This window comes from Phytophthora parasitica, assembly GCF_000247585.1.
Source record: "Phytophthora parasitica INRA-310 unplaced genomic scaffold supercont2.12, whole genome shotgun sequence".
NCBI classification, from domain to species: domain Eukaryota; phylum Oomycota; class Peronosporomycetes; order Peronosporales; family Peronosporaceae; genus Phytophthora; species Phytophthora nicotianae.
Genome location: NW_008648998.1, coordinates 668686 through 678987, shown reverse-complemented (window position 1 = coordinate 678987; position 10302 = coordinate 668686). Strand labels below are relative to the sequence as shown.

Genomic DNA, 10302 nt, shown 5'->3' with positions numbered 1-10302 from the left:
GAAAGCCGTTTGGCGACAGCGTCAATGTAACTTTGGAACCTCCAAGCCAGTTTCCACCAATCCTAATGAGAGCGAAATCCAACCCTGCGCAATGGGGTCGGTCGATAACCGACCCCATTGCGCAGGGTTGAATTTTGCCGAGGGCATCGGCTTATTTTCCAGGCCGTTCGACAAAACGCCACGCTATGTATGTATACACTTAGTTCACAAAATCTGATACATCCTGGCACTCTGTCCATGCATTTAAATAAATACATACTATTGGATAGAATATTTTACTTCAGTTTCAAACTGGTGGGTGGGTTTATATAGTGTGGCGGATTTATCTGTCGTTGTCTATAGTTAATTGGACGCGAACCACATAGTGAAATCAAGTCACTTGAAGCGACCGCTAATTGGCAGGATCATCATTCTTGGTGTGATTTTTTTTATTAATTGGATGTATTGTATTTGAAGCACTAGTTATAAGGTTCACAAATAGCACAAAAAAATTGACCAAATCGACTGCTTTTGATTGATTCCCTTGGTGTCGTTGTATTAGTCCTAGAAGAAAAGATGCATGTAAAACTAGAAATACTTTTTTGGATCGGCCCCGAATTGGCATTCTCCCTCACACTTGAAGCACTACGAGTAAAATATTGTCGCTACTAGTTCTACACTCTAGTCTCAGGGTCATAATGTTTATGACACATTTGGCTCAACGTTATCATGTTTATGATGCACTTAGCTCTGCATAATCACGTATTCCAAGTATACCATGAATATACATAGAATATGTAATTCTACATGTAGCTGTAATGCTGTAGAGCCAGCACTCGAGTTCCTCGGCAGACTTCTACAAGGGGTAGTCACTTCGCGTTTTTCCTTTCTAGACCACAAGACCTCCCGTCCAGCGGAATCAATATCTGCAGTCATGCGCAGGATATTTTACGTTGCTCTTGCCTTTGTCGTTTTGGCTCGCAACAGCGTCGACGCCGCGTCCCTTATTGCTGATGACTGTCGGCTCTTGTTGAAAGCAATTCGTGACTCGTCCGCCAATGCCAAGAGATCCCTTCGGGTCGCAAGTCAAGAAGTTGTTCACGGCCTCCGAAGAGACGGCAACGGTGGGGTCTGGAAATCGTTGGTTCAGCATAGCAAAATCGATCTAAACAGGCCGGAGATTAACCTGAAATCTTTCCTTGAAGCAGCTAAGGCGGCCAAGGTAGCCAAAGCCATGAAGATCAATGAAGCTAGTACGAATATAAAAAAGGGGTCAAGTCCTCAACCTTGAAAAGAAGTCCGACGAAGTAGTATCGTAGCAGGAAGTTGCAGCTACCCTCTACTAGCTGCAAAAAAATGTGTGTAAGTGTCCATTTTAGTATAACCAGCACTTGGGATACAATTTTTTTTTGGGATAACGACTTAGTAAAGGAATACATGGTCGCACTTTCGCACGAAAAATATCTAGATTTGTATGCGAGACATGGTTTGAAGCATGCTTGGAGTTACGATGGATGGATATAAGGTTGTGCTCTTTTTCGATGCATTACCAACGTAACAGTCAGCCTCGAATCACTAAAGTTGATTTTGCAGAGAGAAAGGATGCTAATGTCTATATTAGTACATTGTCAGAATTGTGTGAAGGTCTTGAAATTTTCTGGATTTATATCTAGAGTTTTAAGAGGCAAACCATTTTCTTCTGGCCCAAAACTATTTAAACATCTTATACTCAGAGCCCAAACTAAAGTTGTCAACTCAAAATTAAATAAGGCACATGTTGCTGTTCCAGACTGGGAGCCATCTGTTGTCCTTAATAAGGGTATAATTGTCCTTATTAATGGCCTAATAACGGCTATTACTGTACAGAGACTCAGCTTATCGCCCTCCCGAAACACACAACAACGCTGTTTGCTTCCCCTTATCATAATGTTGCTCGGTTTGGAGGATCGAGTAGCCTCTCCACTAGTGCCCTTAATCATACTACAGCACCCGCTCAACGCTCGCTGGAAGCTACGTACCAATGCTTGCCAACAGCGGCAAATTGGCTGTTTTATGATACCAGTCTGGAGCAGCAACCACTCTCATTAAATAAAGCTACTTTAGCACTTGATACATAACGTCCTATACTGTGTTTGTGCAGTGCCTCTGTTGACGCGGTCGATTATGACATGGCTTTGTTGACGCAGTTTGATCATTAAATGGTGCTATCGCTGCTGAACCAGTTGTGCCCATCGCTATGTCGTCAAACCCACTAACTTCCACAACGTACAGCTGTACGTACAGTGGTGCACCTCGTTTTCGACAGGGTGGACCATATAGAGTCTGCCAACGGCGAAAATTTATGCAGGAACGCAGATGGGCCAAGTGTACTGTTTCTTATTATTTTAATTCAGTAGAAATCGCAGCCCCATCTTTTACACGATATTCCGCTGTGACTCCAGCAGTTTCTAAATATCGATTGGTTTATTGTTTTCGCCCCAATAGAACATGTCCAGCTCCGCTTCTTGCTTTGTTGTCCGGTAATGATCCTTGCGGCACTTGATGATCCCTCGATCCATCGGTTGCAAGGCAGCAGTTGTATTTGGTGGAAGCTTGTAGATGACCACGTAGAAACTTTTGTTACTGTCCACCACGGCTCAGCAGCAGCTTTGCAGCATATCGTCTGCTTGTCAGCGAGACTTAGCGTAGAATAGGCGGAGGGGCGATGTGCCATGGTATGATGCAGCAAAAAATAAACTGAGCTTCAGTAATTACTCGAATGTTCGGTAGAGTGAGGTCGCTGCGGCGCGACGTGTCATCCCTTCTCAAGGAGGGGAAAACCATTGAGGATAATTCAGCCAGCGGAGATTGGCAAACGATTTGCGCAATGCACTCAGCGTAATCATCAAATTATGTAGGTTATAGAGTCATACCAGTGTCGAAAACGAGGTGCACCACTGTATGGCATTAACTAATATATTCTCGACTCCCATCGAATCTTGAAAGTGTAACAATCAATCGTATTCTGCAATTCTCCATCACCTATGCGCTTTGGATTTATTCCAGCACCCCTACTGGTTGCCTGTATTTGTGATGACTTGACAGCGGCTGGCGTTAATGACCACGAGGACCGCTCGGTTAGGACGCTGATGGAGAGCGAGGACCACCACCTCAACAAAATATCAAATCTCGATACGGCAAACGAAGATTTTTTTTTAACCAAGAGTCTTTTCAATATTAAGCGGAGAGGAAACGCTGAAGTCAGCAAAATCCAATTGTCTGAGGGGCAGAAAGTTGCTGTCCAAACTGCATCCGGGAAACTCGCCAGATTGAACTTACCGTCCACGCAGATGATCGATTCCAAAACAGTGAAGAAGGTAGAAGAGGCTGATCCCCGTGGTGTGCGCTTTATGAAGTCTCTTAAGGGTAATGACACCAGCCAGTTCTCCGCAATAGAAAAGACACAGGTGCGGTTATTTCTCAAGAAAAACTCTGGCGATGGTCTCAGTTTCATGCAGTGGTTGCATGGTGGAACCATCCTTGCATTGATTCTCGGGACAATTGGTATCATCGTTGCGATCTAGCGTTATATCTGCAAAATACCACGCTGCTGGTCACACACACAGACATCTTCCGTGTAGCCGATCAATTTGCAACACAGTGCGATCACAAAACCACAGTCAGTCGCATTTTGAGGTTGCCCATGATGATGTTATTGCCTTGTCACCACGAATCTATCAACTTCACACTGAACGCCACGGTTCACCGCTGTTCGAGTTCAATACGCATCCTAACGATCTCCGTGGTCTCTTGCTGTCGTACTTGCAAAGAACTTGTTTAGAGCGCTCTGCTCTGCGATATTGTGTTCATTTATTCGGCCTAAAATAACACCGTGTCTTCTTTACGACACATACATGTACAGTAGCGCAATGGCGCTGCATATTTGTAAATGGACTCATTTTAAGAAATAACACTCCTGGTGCAGTGATTCTATTGGAATACAAGGGTATTGGATGCTAGATTCATCCTCCATTCATGTTACTAACACGATACTCTTGGTTATTTATTAATGAATAATTGTTGTACGAGGTGTGGTAACAAATTATGGTGAAGGTGAAGGAGACTACGATCTATGATCAGTTGCATTCGCTCTCGGCTGTCAGCTTCGAATGGACCCAATCAGAATCTCTGTTCTCTTCTACACTCCCTTCAAACTTTTACCTGTTGGTCGTTTTCGGCCACCAGTAACACCAGATTCAACCATCTTGCGATCTCTTTCGGTCATGGTCAGCAAGTCGAGAACGCAGTATTATCCGTCATTAGAAGTTACGGCCATCTACAGTACACAGCGAAGAGCTAAGAGCGTGTGATACTATTGAACCATATTAGCGCTGTTAGCACTGGTCGAAAAGTCAATACGATTGCATGAACAAGATGATAAACACCAAGCTCTTTACGAAATAATGAGCTCTGCCAATTAACATGATCAAATTCACCCTGAGCTAGCGAGTGCCTTCGTTCATTATAGACACACTCTTCTAACGGCAAGTCGTAGACAGCAAGCCTTCGGTTAAACTTCCTCTGCCATCCAGTTCAAACTCGCAGATATACCATCACAAACTATGAAACCCAGCTCCGACGTCGATAATAAAGTCGCGAATATGACGATTCTGGACCTAGCTGTACTCCAGATACTTCGCTCCAGCCTCAGCTTGTTGCATTAGCTCAACCTTCACACAAAACCGTGAAGCCATTCTATGCAAAAGTAGCCTTACATCGGCCCCCTAGTTCTCTTCTTCTAGTGCGAGACGCTCGTAAAGTGTGCCGACTTCATCCTATCCAGCATCTTGAGGTCGCGCTCACCCTTGCGTAGCATATACTCGATCACGACAAAATCCTTGCGGTCCACCGTGGCCACCTATTGTGTGTCAATAACCACAAGTGCGAGACATTAACACACTATAATGAGTGCTTACGCGACAGAAATCAACTATAGACGCCCCGTACGTCCTCGCGGAAGCGCTCTCGCACGTAGCGCAGCGTGTCCAGGTCCTTGCGCTTGGCCGCTTGTAGCGCCTTCTTGTACAACGCAAGCACCTGCAGCTGCAGCCCCGAGTGCACCTTGACAGGCTTCATCGATTTTGGTAAAATTTCGTATCGTTTCACGCCGATAAAGTACGATATTCTTTACTTCATCGGATTGGATAAAAACAATTCAATCGGCTTTGGCATAAATAACGGAAAGAGCTTTACGGTTCAATACAATAAGAAAATCCATCATTAATGTAATCCTGCAAAGGTATCCAATATGTTATGGATCTTTGCAGTCAAGTTGTGTTTGATATTCGGATAGAAAATGCTGTACAAAATTCTCCTGTGGGCTGAAACATTCTAGCTAACTTAATCTTACAATTGCATGACATCTACGCTGCAATCCAACCCGGAATGATCCTTGACCGCACTTTAATTATTCGAAAAATGTGAACTGTGTGGACAACGAGGCTTCACATGTCATTTCTGCCAGTTGATGCTTTGCAACCTTATCAAAAACCACATCCATTCCCTTCAAAATAAAAATCAAGACCAAAAGTCAATTACCGCACAGAAAATCGCCACGCTTACATACTCACATTGAGAGCTCCTCGCTGATATAAAACCGCTCGAAGATCGCGAGACAATCGGCTTTGGCTCTCAAATATTTCTTTCAGCTTTCGGTTACAGTCTTCCGCTGCCCGGCGGTACCGGTACTGCCTCACAGCTTCCTCGCACCAATTGATCACCACCGCTTGACCACTCTCCATATCTGCTTCTTTGTTCCGACTCAAACATTTCTCCCACATGTCTTGACACTTTTGCTGTAGGTAACTGATGCGAGTCTCTAGCTCGGTCACTTCCGTACGGAGGGCAATGACCTCCGCCTTTTTGCGACGTTGGAATGCTGTAGAAGACGTCTCGGGGCGTCGAATTCGCTTCTTTTTGGTCACTGGTTTGAACACATTTTCCCTCTTTCGACCTTGTTTCCCTCTTGAGCAGTTTAGTAACTTAAGTTCATCGACCTGATCGTGCGTGCGCAGCCCCGCGCTGTCGCTGCTACTGTCTCCTTCACTTGTGAACCCTTCACAGGAGTCGATGAGGGCCATTGCCTCCTCCAGAATCGCCGTTTCCTCATCATCTCCAAGTAAAGCTCGCATGTTTTCCGACGTGCCACGAAAATACGCTAAGGCGAAGTGACAATGAAGCGAGGGCTGGCATTGACGTCAGCTTTTGGTCGTAAACTACTGGATGGGCTGAGACCATCATCGAATCGATGATCGATTGCGTCGCTCTAACTGTCAATACTGATTTGGCTGGCGATAGCACTGCAAACATGTATTACTGGACGTTGTACATGATACCAGCTGGGAAAAATGAAGGTCTACAAAGTTCATATTTACACTTCCAAACGGGAAAGGATGTATAATAACATTTCATTCGTCGTCGCTACCGATTCTGGGGGCGTGCCTTGATAGGCACAATAACAATGTTTTCATTCGTGCTGTCCGCTGCCACGGTGTGGCGTGACGGGTAATGCGTCGGAGAGTAAATCTGAAACTAACGTGCGACTTCTCCTACGACCTCGCGTGTTGGTTTCATCTTGTGCCACCTCCTCTGAAAAGCTATTTTCCTTCTCAACAGGAAAATTTCCATTCTGTGTCGAAAATTGCAATACATACGGTAAAGGAAGTTGATCCAGACATATGGTATTATTCGTGACTAAACATTGGTGTCTGTGGGGTTTTGTCTCGCTTCACCCAACCCTAACTCATCAGTACTTAACCTCGTTGGAGAGCACGTGACATGGTATCTCACACTGCCAACGACACTGACAGTCAGGTCTTGGATGTTTGGAAGATCAAGGTAATAGTAATGAACAAAACTTTGCTGTTGGCAGACTGACCTGATCGAGGCTCTACTACGAGCTATTCAGGGTCACTGAAATTTATTACCAAACGATCAACGCCGCCGAAACTATCGTGACAATGGTGAGGATAGTAGCTAGAAGATCCAGAAGATCCGAAGATCACGACCATGACCGTACAGATGCTGACGACTATCGATGCCTCCTGCTTCTTCGACAGAGTCGACGAGATATCCAATGCCGATACCGAGCAAAGCTGTATCCACTCTGTTGCCTTCAAGAACAGTGTTGAGGAATTGAAGGTCGAGGTAACGCGTCTCGATCAGCAGTACCGGCGGCTGATTCATTGTCAACAACTACCCCGTGAAACGTTGTGGCCGAGTATTTCGCCCGCTTCCGTCACGGCTTCAATGCTTCCTCGACAGCATCTGTACTGCCAGATCCATCTCCATCGAGTAAGCAGCTCTTATTTCTGCAAGCAACGATGTCCTCCAGTGTCATGGTCAAGAGCGGCTCGGGCATCCCAGCGATGCTTGAGATTTGGAGGTCGATTTCTCTGCGCCATGACGGCTTGGATGTCCGTCTTGTGAGATTGGAGAATGGCCCAGAGGGGTCATTCATCGCTACGACCAAGTGTTATTTTACCATCACACTGTCGATGATCGGCAGCGTAGTCCTATGGGGTTTACAGCTTCATATCTACAGTAGGAAAACTACTACCAAGCACGAACGCCACATCATCCAAGTTGCCCAGTATCTTCAGTAGCGACATCAGCATTTTTTCTCGGAAGTGTCTTCCGGTTACCAATGCCATTCTCGCCGTCGACGCGTCCCAGTCAAAACGTGCTCCACTCGGCAACTCGATCCGTTGGCCCAAAAGTTTCTCGGCCAAAGGAAGAGGTTTCCCTTCTTCGCTTATTAAATGTGGGAGTTCTTGCTGAGGACTGCTTCAAAGTATCAATTATTTTTTTTAATATATATACGACGCGAGGAAGCGTTCAGAACGTTCTCACCCAGCGTTTCACTGCTGTAGAATACAATAGTCAAGAGCAAAAAAACTGCTAAAGTTACCCGAACCTTGCAATTAATTCCTATTGATTTTAATACTGCTTATATATTTAATAATATTATGTTATATAATATTACCCCGGGTAGTCGTAATGAGTTTTCCCTCCTGATATTATATACACCTCATATCTGCTCGTACCTAAAGCAAGATCTTTAATTTAATCAAGTACGGCATAACTTTATATCTTATTCCCTTAGCACAACTATTGCGAACCACATGAATGCTGCTTGTGGCAACCAAGTGTAACATCATCGTTAAACAACGAAAACGAAAGTAAATTATTTATGGTGAATGTTGGCCAAAGCTATTCTCAACAAGCACCAACACCAACTCGACGGAGACTACGGGAATAGTTAAAGCAGTAAATTCAGACCTTTCCCCATTAACCTAAATCATTGTTTTATCCTGTGTTTTTCTTAAAATTTATGATTCTCCGCCATAAGCTCTCTCTCCGTTAGATGAACGTTAATATGTTGCAACCGAGAGTGCAGAGAAAACAGAGCATGACGACGATATTGATGATTGCCGTGGTGGAACACAGGAATCAGCAAATGACCGCTCGGGTGATCCGGCACAGCCCGACGAGAGTACTCAGCAGTCGGATGGGGCACCGCACTATGATGAAGGTGGAAGAGTTGGTCAGCCCAACAACCACAGGCAGAGCGATCAAGCCAGCTACTTCTCAGAATGTATGTCATAGCGCTGCGGGTGGAGCACCACGTCCTAGATCTCGGACGAGGTGATTTGGGACGTCCCAAAATCCTACGGGATACGCTCCAGTAACGGTACCCTGACGGTTATGTCGGAAAAGTACATTTTTAAGCACTCGCTGCGTAAACTACGAGCTTGAATCAGAACTATGGTTGGCTATCGTTATAAATGAACCTGAGGAGTTACCTAAATGAGAATGGCCTGATGTTACAAGCTTGATGGGCAAACCTGTACAGCTCGCTGGTACACAATAAGAACATTATTACTAGGAAACAATTCAGACGTAATAGTCGTTAATTGGAGCCACAACGACTATATTAACGTCTGAATTGATTGATACAGATTCATCTACAAATACTGTTATGAAGTTGTAACTTGGTCATATTCTCTATTGCGCTTGTAGCATAAGCCACAACAAGTGTAACAAATAGTAACTCCAGCATAGGCTAACATTATTCGCATGGACTCGCACACCTGATTAACGTTACAACAGCCTTAAATGTATGGATATTTTAGTAAATAAAATAACAATTTAAAACGCTACAATACAACTTTGTGTATAAATAGCTATGAGAGAGATGGGCCCACGAGCGTTCGATCATTGTCATGGAAGTATTTTATTACATGTAAACGCACTGGACACTTAAGCTGAAACAGAATAATCGAGATCGATTGAATTAACAATATCGATCGTTGAATGTTGTCACTGCACTGAAACCTGATCGTGTGAGGTGCGGTTAACATAGCTATTTGGGAGCTCTTCTACATCAACGGTGGCGTCATGAGACAACGATACTAACATGAAAATAAACACAAGTAAATTTATTTCCTTTTCTTGGAGTGTTGTTCGATCGATCATAAGCACAGAGGAACACTTCAGATTCACTAAACCCTGCCTATTCTATGGATTTTAAGATGTTCTCTGAAGTAAATTTCAGAGTTATTGGTATTCGAAACGAATGGGCCTTTATATACAGGACAGTTGTGGCCATAGATATCTGCATCTCTGCTAAACAAAGCTGTGCTTTTCATGAATTAGCAAGTAATAACTTTCCGATATTAGTAAAACATATTGCACGTAGTTATGTATTGTACCTTTCTTAGACGTGTTGTTTCAGCAGTACATGTGCTACCGTAGTGTGCGAGTCATATTATGATCACAAGAACAATATTGGGATGGGATGCTCCGCAGTCACGCAGTTTAAATTACTTCGCCCAATCGTAATTTACCGTGGCATTGCGGTTGGTCGTCACAAGCAACATTCATATGGGTGGCATTACTTGCACAAGTACATCCTATATACATCGCCAAACTGATTCCTTAAAGTAAAGGCGTAGTCTCTGATATATACTGAAATCACATATTACAGAAAATCCATTAAATTGGGTACGGCAACCCAACTTAGATTGGCTACCGGACGGAACGCTCCGGAGTTCGCAGTTCGATGTTGATGCTTAAAAATGGATGATGTTGAGGAGGCGGCCGGTAATTGAATGTAGTTTGTTTTTTGGTGGTGAAAAGAGATGTCGTCAGTGGTTGCTGGAAAGTCTCCAAAGTGGTGTCATTGAGATGGCATATTTGGTCTTCTGAAATCTCAGGGTGATTTGGTGTAGTGTTGAATCATGAATAAAGGATGTGAATAAGTGAATAAATGAAAATGAGATT

General features: G+C 44.1%; 6 protein-coding genes across 7 annotated transcripts; 2 read left to right on the top strand and 4 right to left on the bottom strand.

Moving 5' to 3' along the window:
* Positions 1-723: 723 nt before the first annotated feature.
* PPTG_22143 (hypothetical protein) lies at positions 724-2294 on the bottom strand (the record flags this gene model as incomplete). Its single annotated transcript, XM_008902037.1, has 6 exons — positions 724-729; positions 932-1144; positions 1266-1325; positions 1670-1689; positions 1998-2042; positions 2261-2294. 6 exons carry the CDS (start codon positions 2292-2294, stop codon positions 724-726), a joined length of 378 nt encoding a protein of 125 aa, XP_008900285.1.
* A 1014-nt stretch (positions 2295-3308) lies between these two features.
* PPTG_22142 (hypothetical protein) lies at positions 3309-3542 on the top strand (the record flags this gene model as incomplete). The annotated part of the gene is made up of 1 exon (XM_008902036.1): positions 3309-3542. The coding sequence occupies one exon, from the start codon at positions 3309-3311 to the stop codon at positions 3540-3542; it is 234 nt and encodes a 77-aa protein (XP_008900284.1).
* A 468-nt stretch (positions 3543-4010) lies between these two features.
* PPTG_07566 (hypothetical protein) lies at positions 4011-5149 on the bottom strand. Its single transcript, XM_008901843.1, has 2 exons — positions 4966-5149; positions 4011-4876 (listed from the first exon to the last, which is right to left on the bottom strand). Exons 1-2 carry the CDS (start codon positions 5092-5094, stop codon positions 4757-4759), a joined length of 249 nt encoding a protein of 82 aa, XP_008900091.1. The 5' UTR covers positions 5095-5149; the 3' UTR covers positions 4011-4756.
* A 132-nt stretch (positions 5150-5281) lies between these two features.
* PPTG_07565 lies at positions 5282-6295 on the bottom strand. Of its 2 annotated transcripts, XM_008901841.1 has the most exons (2): positions 5589-6295; positions 5282-5521 (listed from the first exon to the last, which is right to left on the bottom strand). In XM_008901841.1, the coding sequence occupies exons 1-2, from the start codon at positions 6147-6149 to the stop codon at positions 5426-5428; spliced, it is 657 nt and encodes a 218-aa protein (XP_008900089.1). In that variant the 5' UTR covers positions 6150-6295; the 3' UTR covers positions 5282-5425. The 2 variants fall into 2 exon arrangements, with proteins under 2 accessions (XP_008900089.1, XP_008900090.1); XM_008901842.1 differs by having other exon boundaries at positions 5282-6295.
* Positions 6296-6993: 698 nt separating this feature from the next.
* On the bottom strand, positions 6994-7203 carry PPTG_22141 (hypothetical protein; the record flags this gene model as incomplete). The annotated part of the gene is made up of 1 exon (XM_008902035.1): positions 6994-7203. One exon carries the CDS (start codon positions 7201-7203, stop codon positions 6994-6996), a length of 210 nt encoding a protein of 69 aa, XP_008900283.1.
* A 137-nt stretch (positions 7204-7340) lies between these two features.
* On the top strand, positions 7341-7622 carry PPTG_22140 (hypothetical protein; the record flags this gene model as incomplete). The annotated part of the gene is made up of 1 exon (XM_008902034.1): positions 7341-7622. The coding sequence occupies one exon, from the start codon at positions 7341-7343 to the stop codon at positions 7620-7622; it is 282 nt and encodes a 93-aa protein (XP_008900282.1).
* Positions 7623-10302: the final 2680 nt, after the last annotated feature.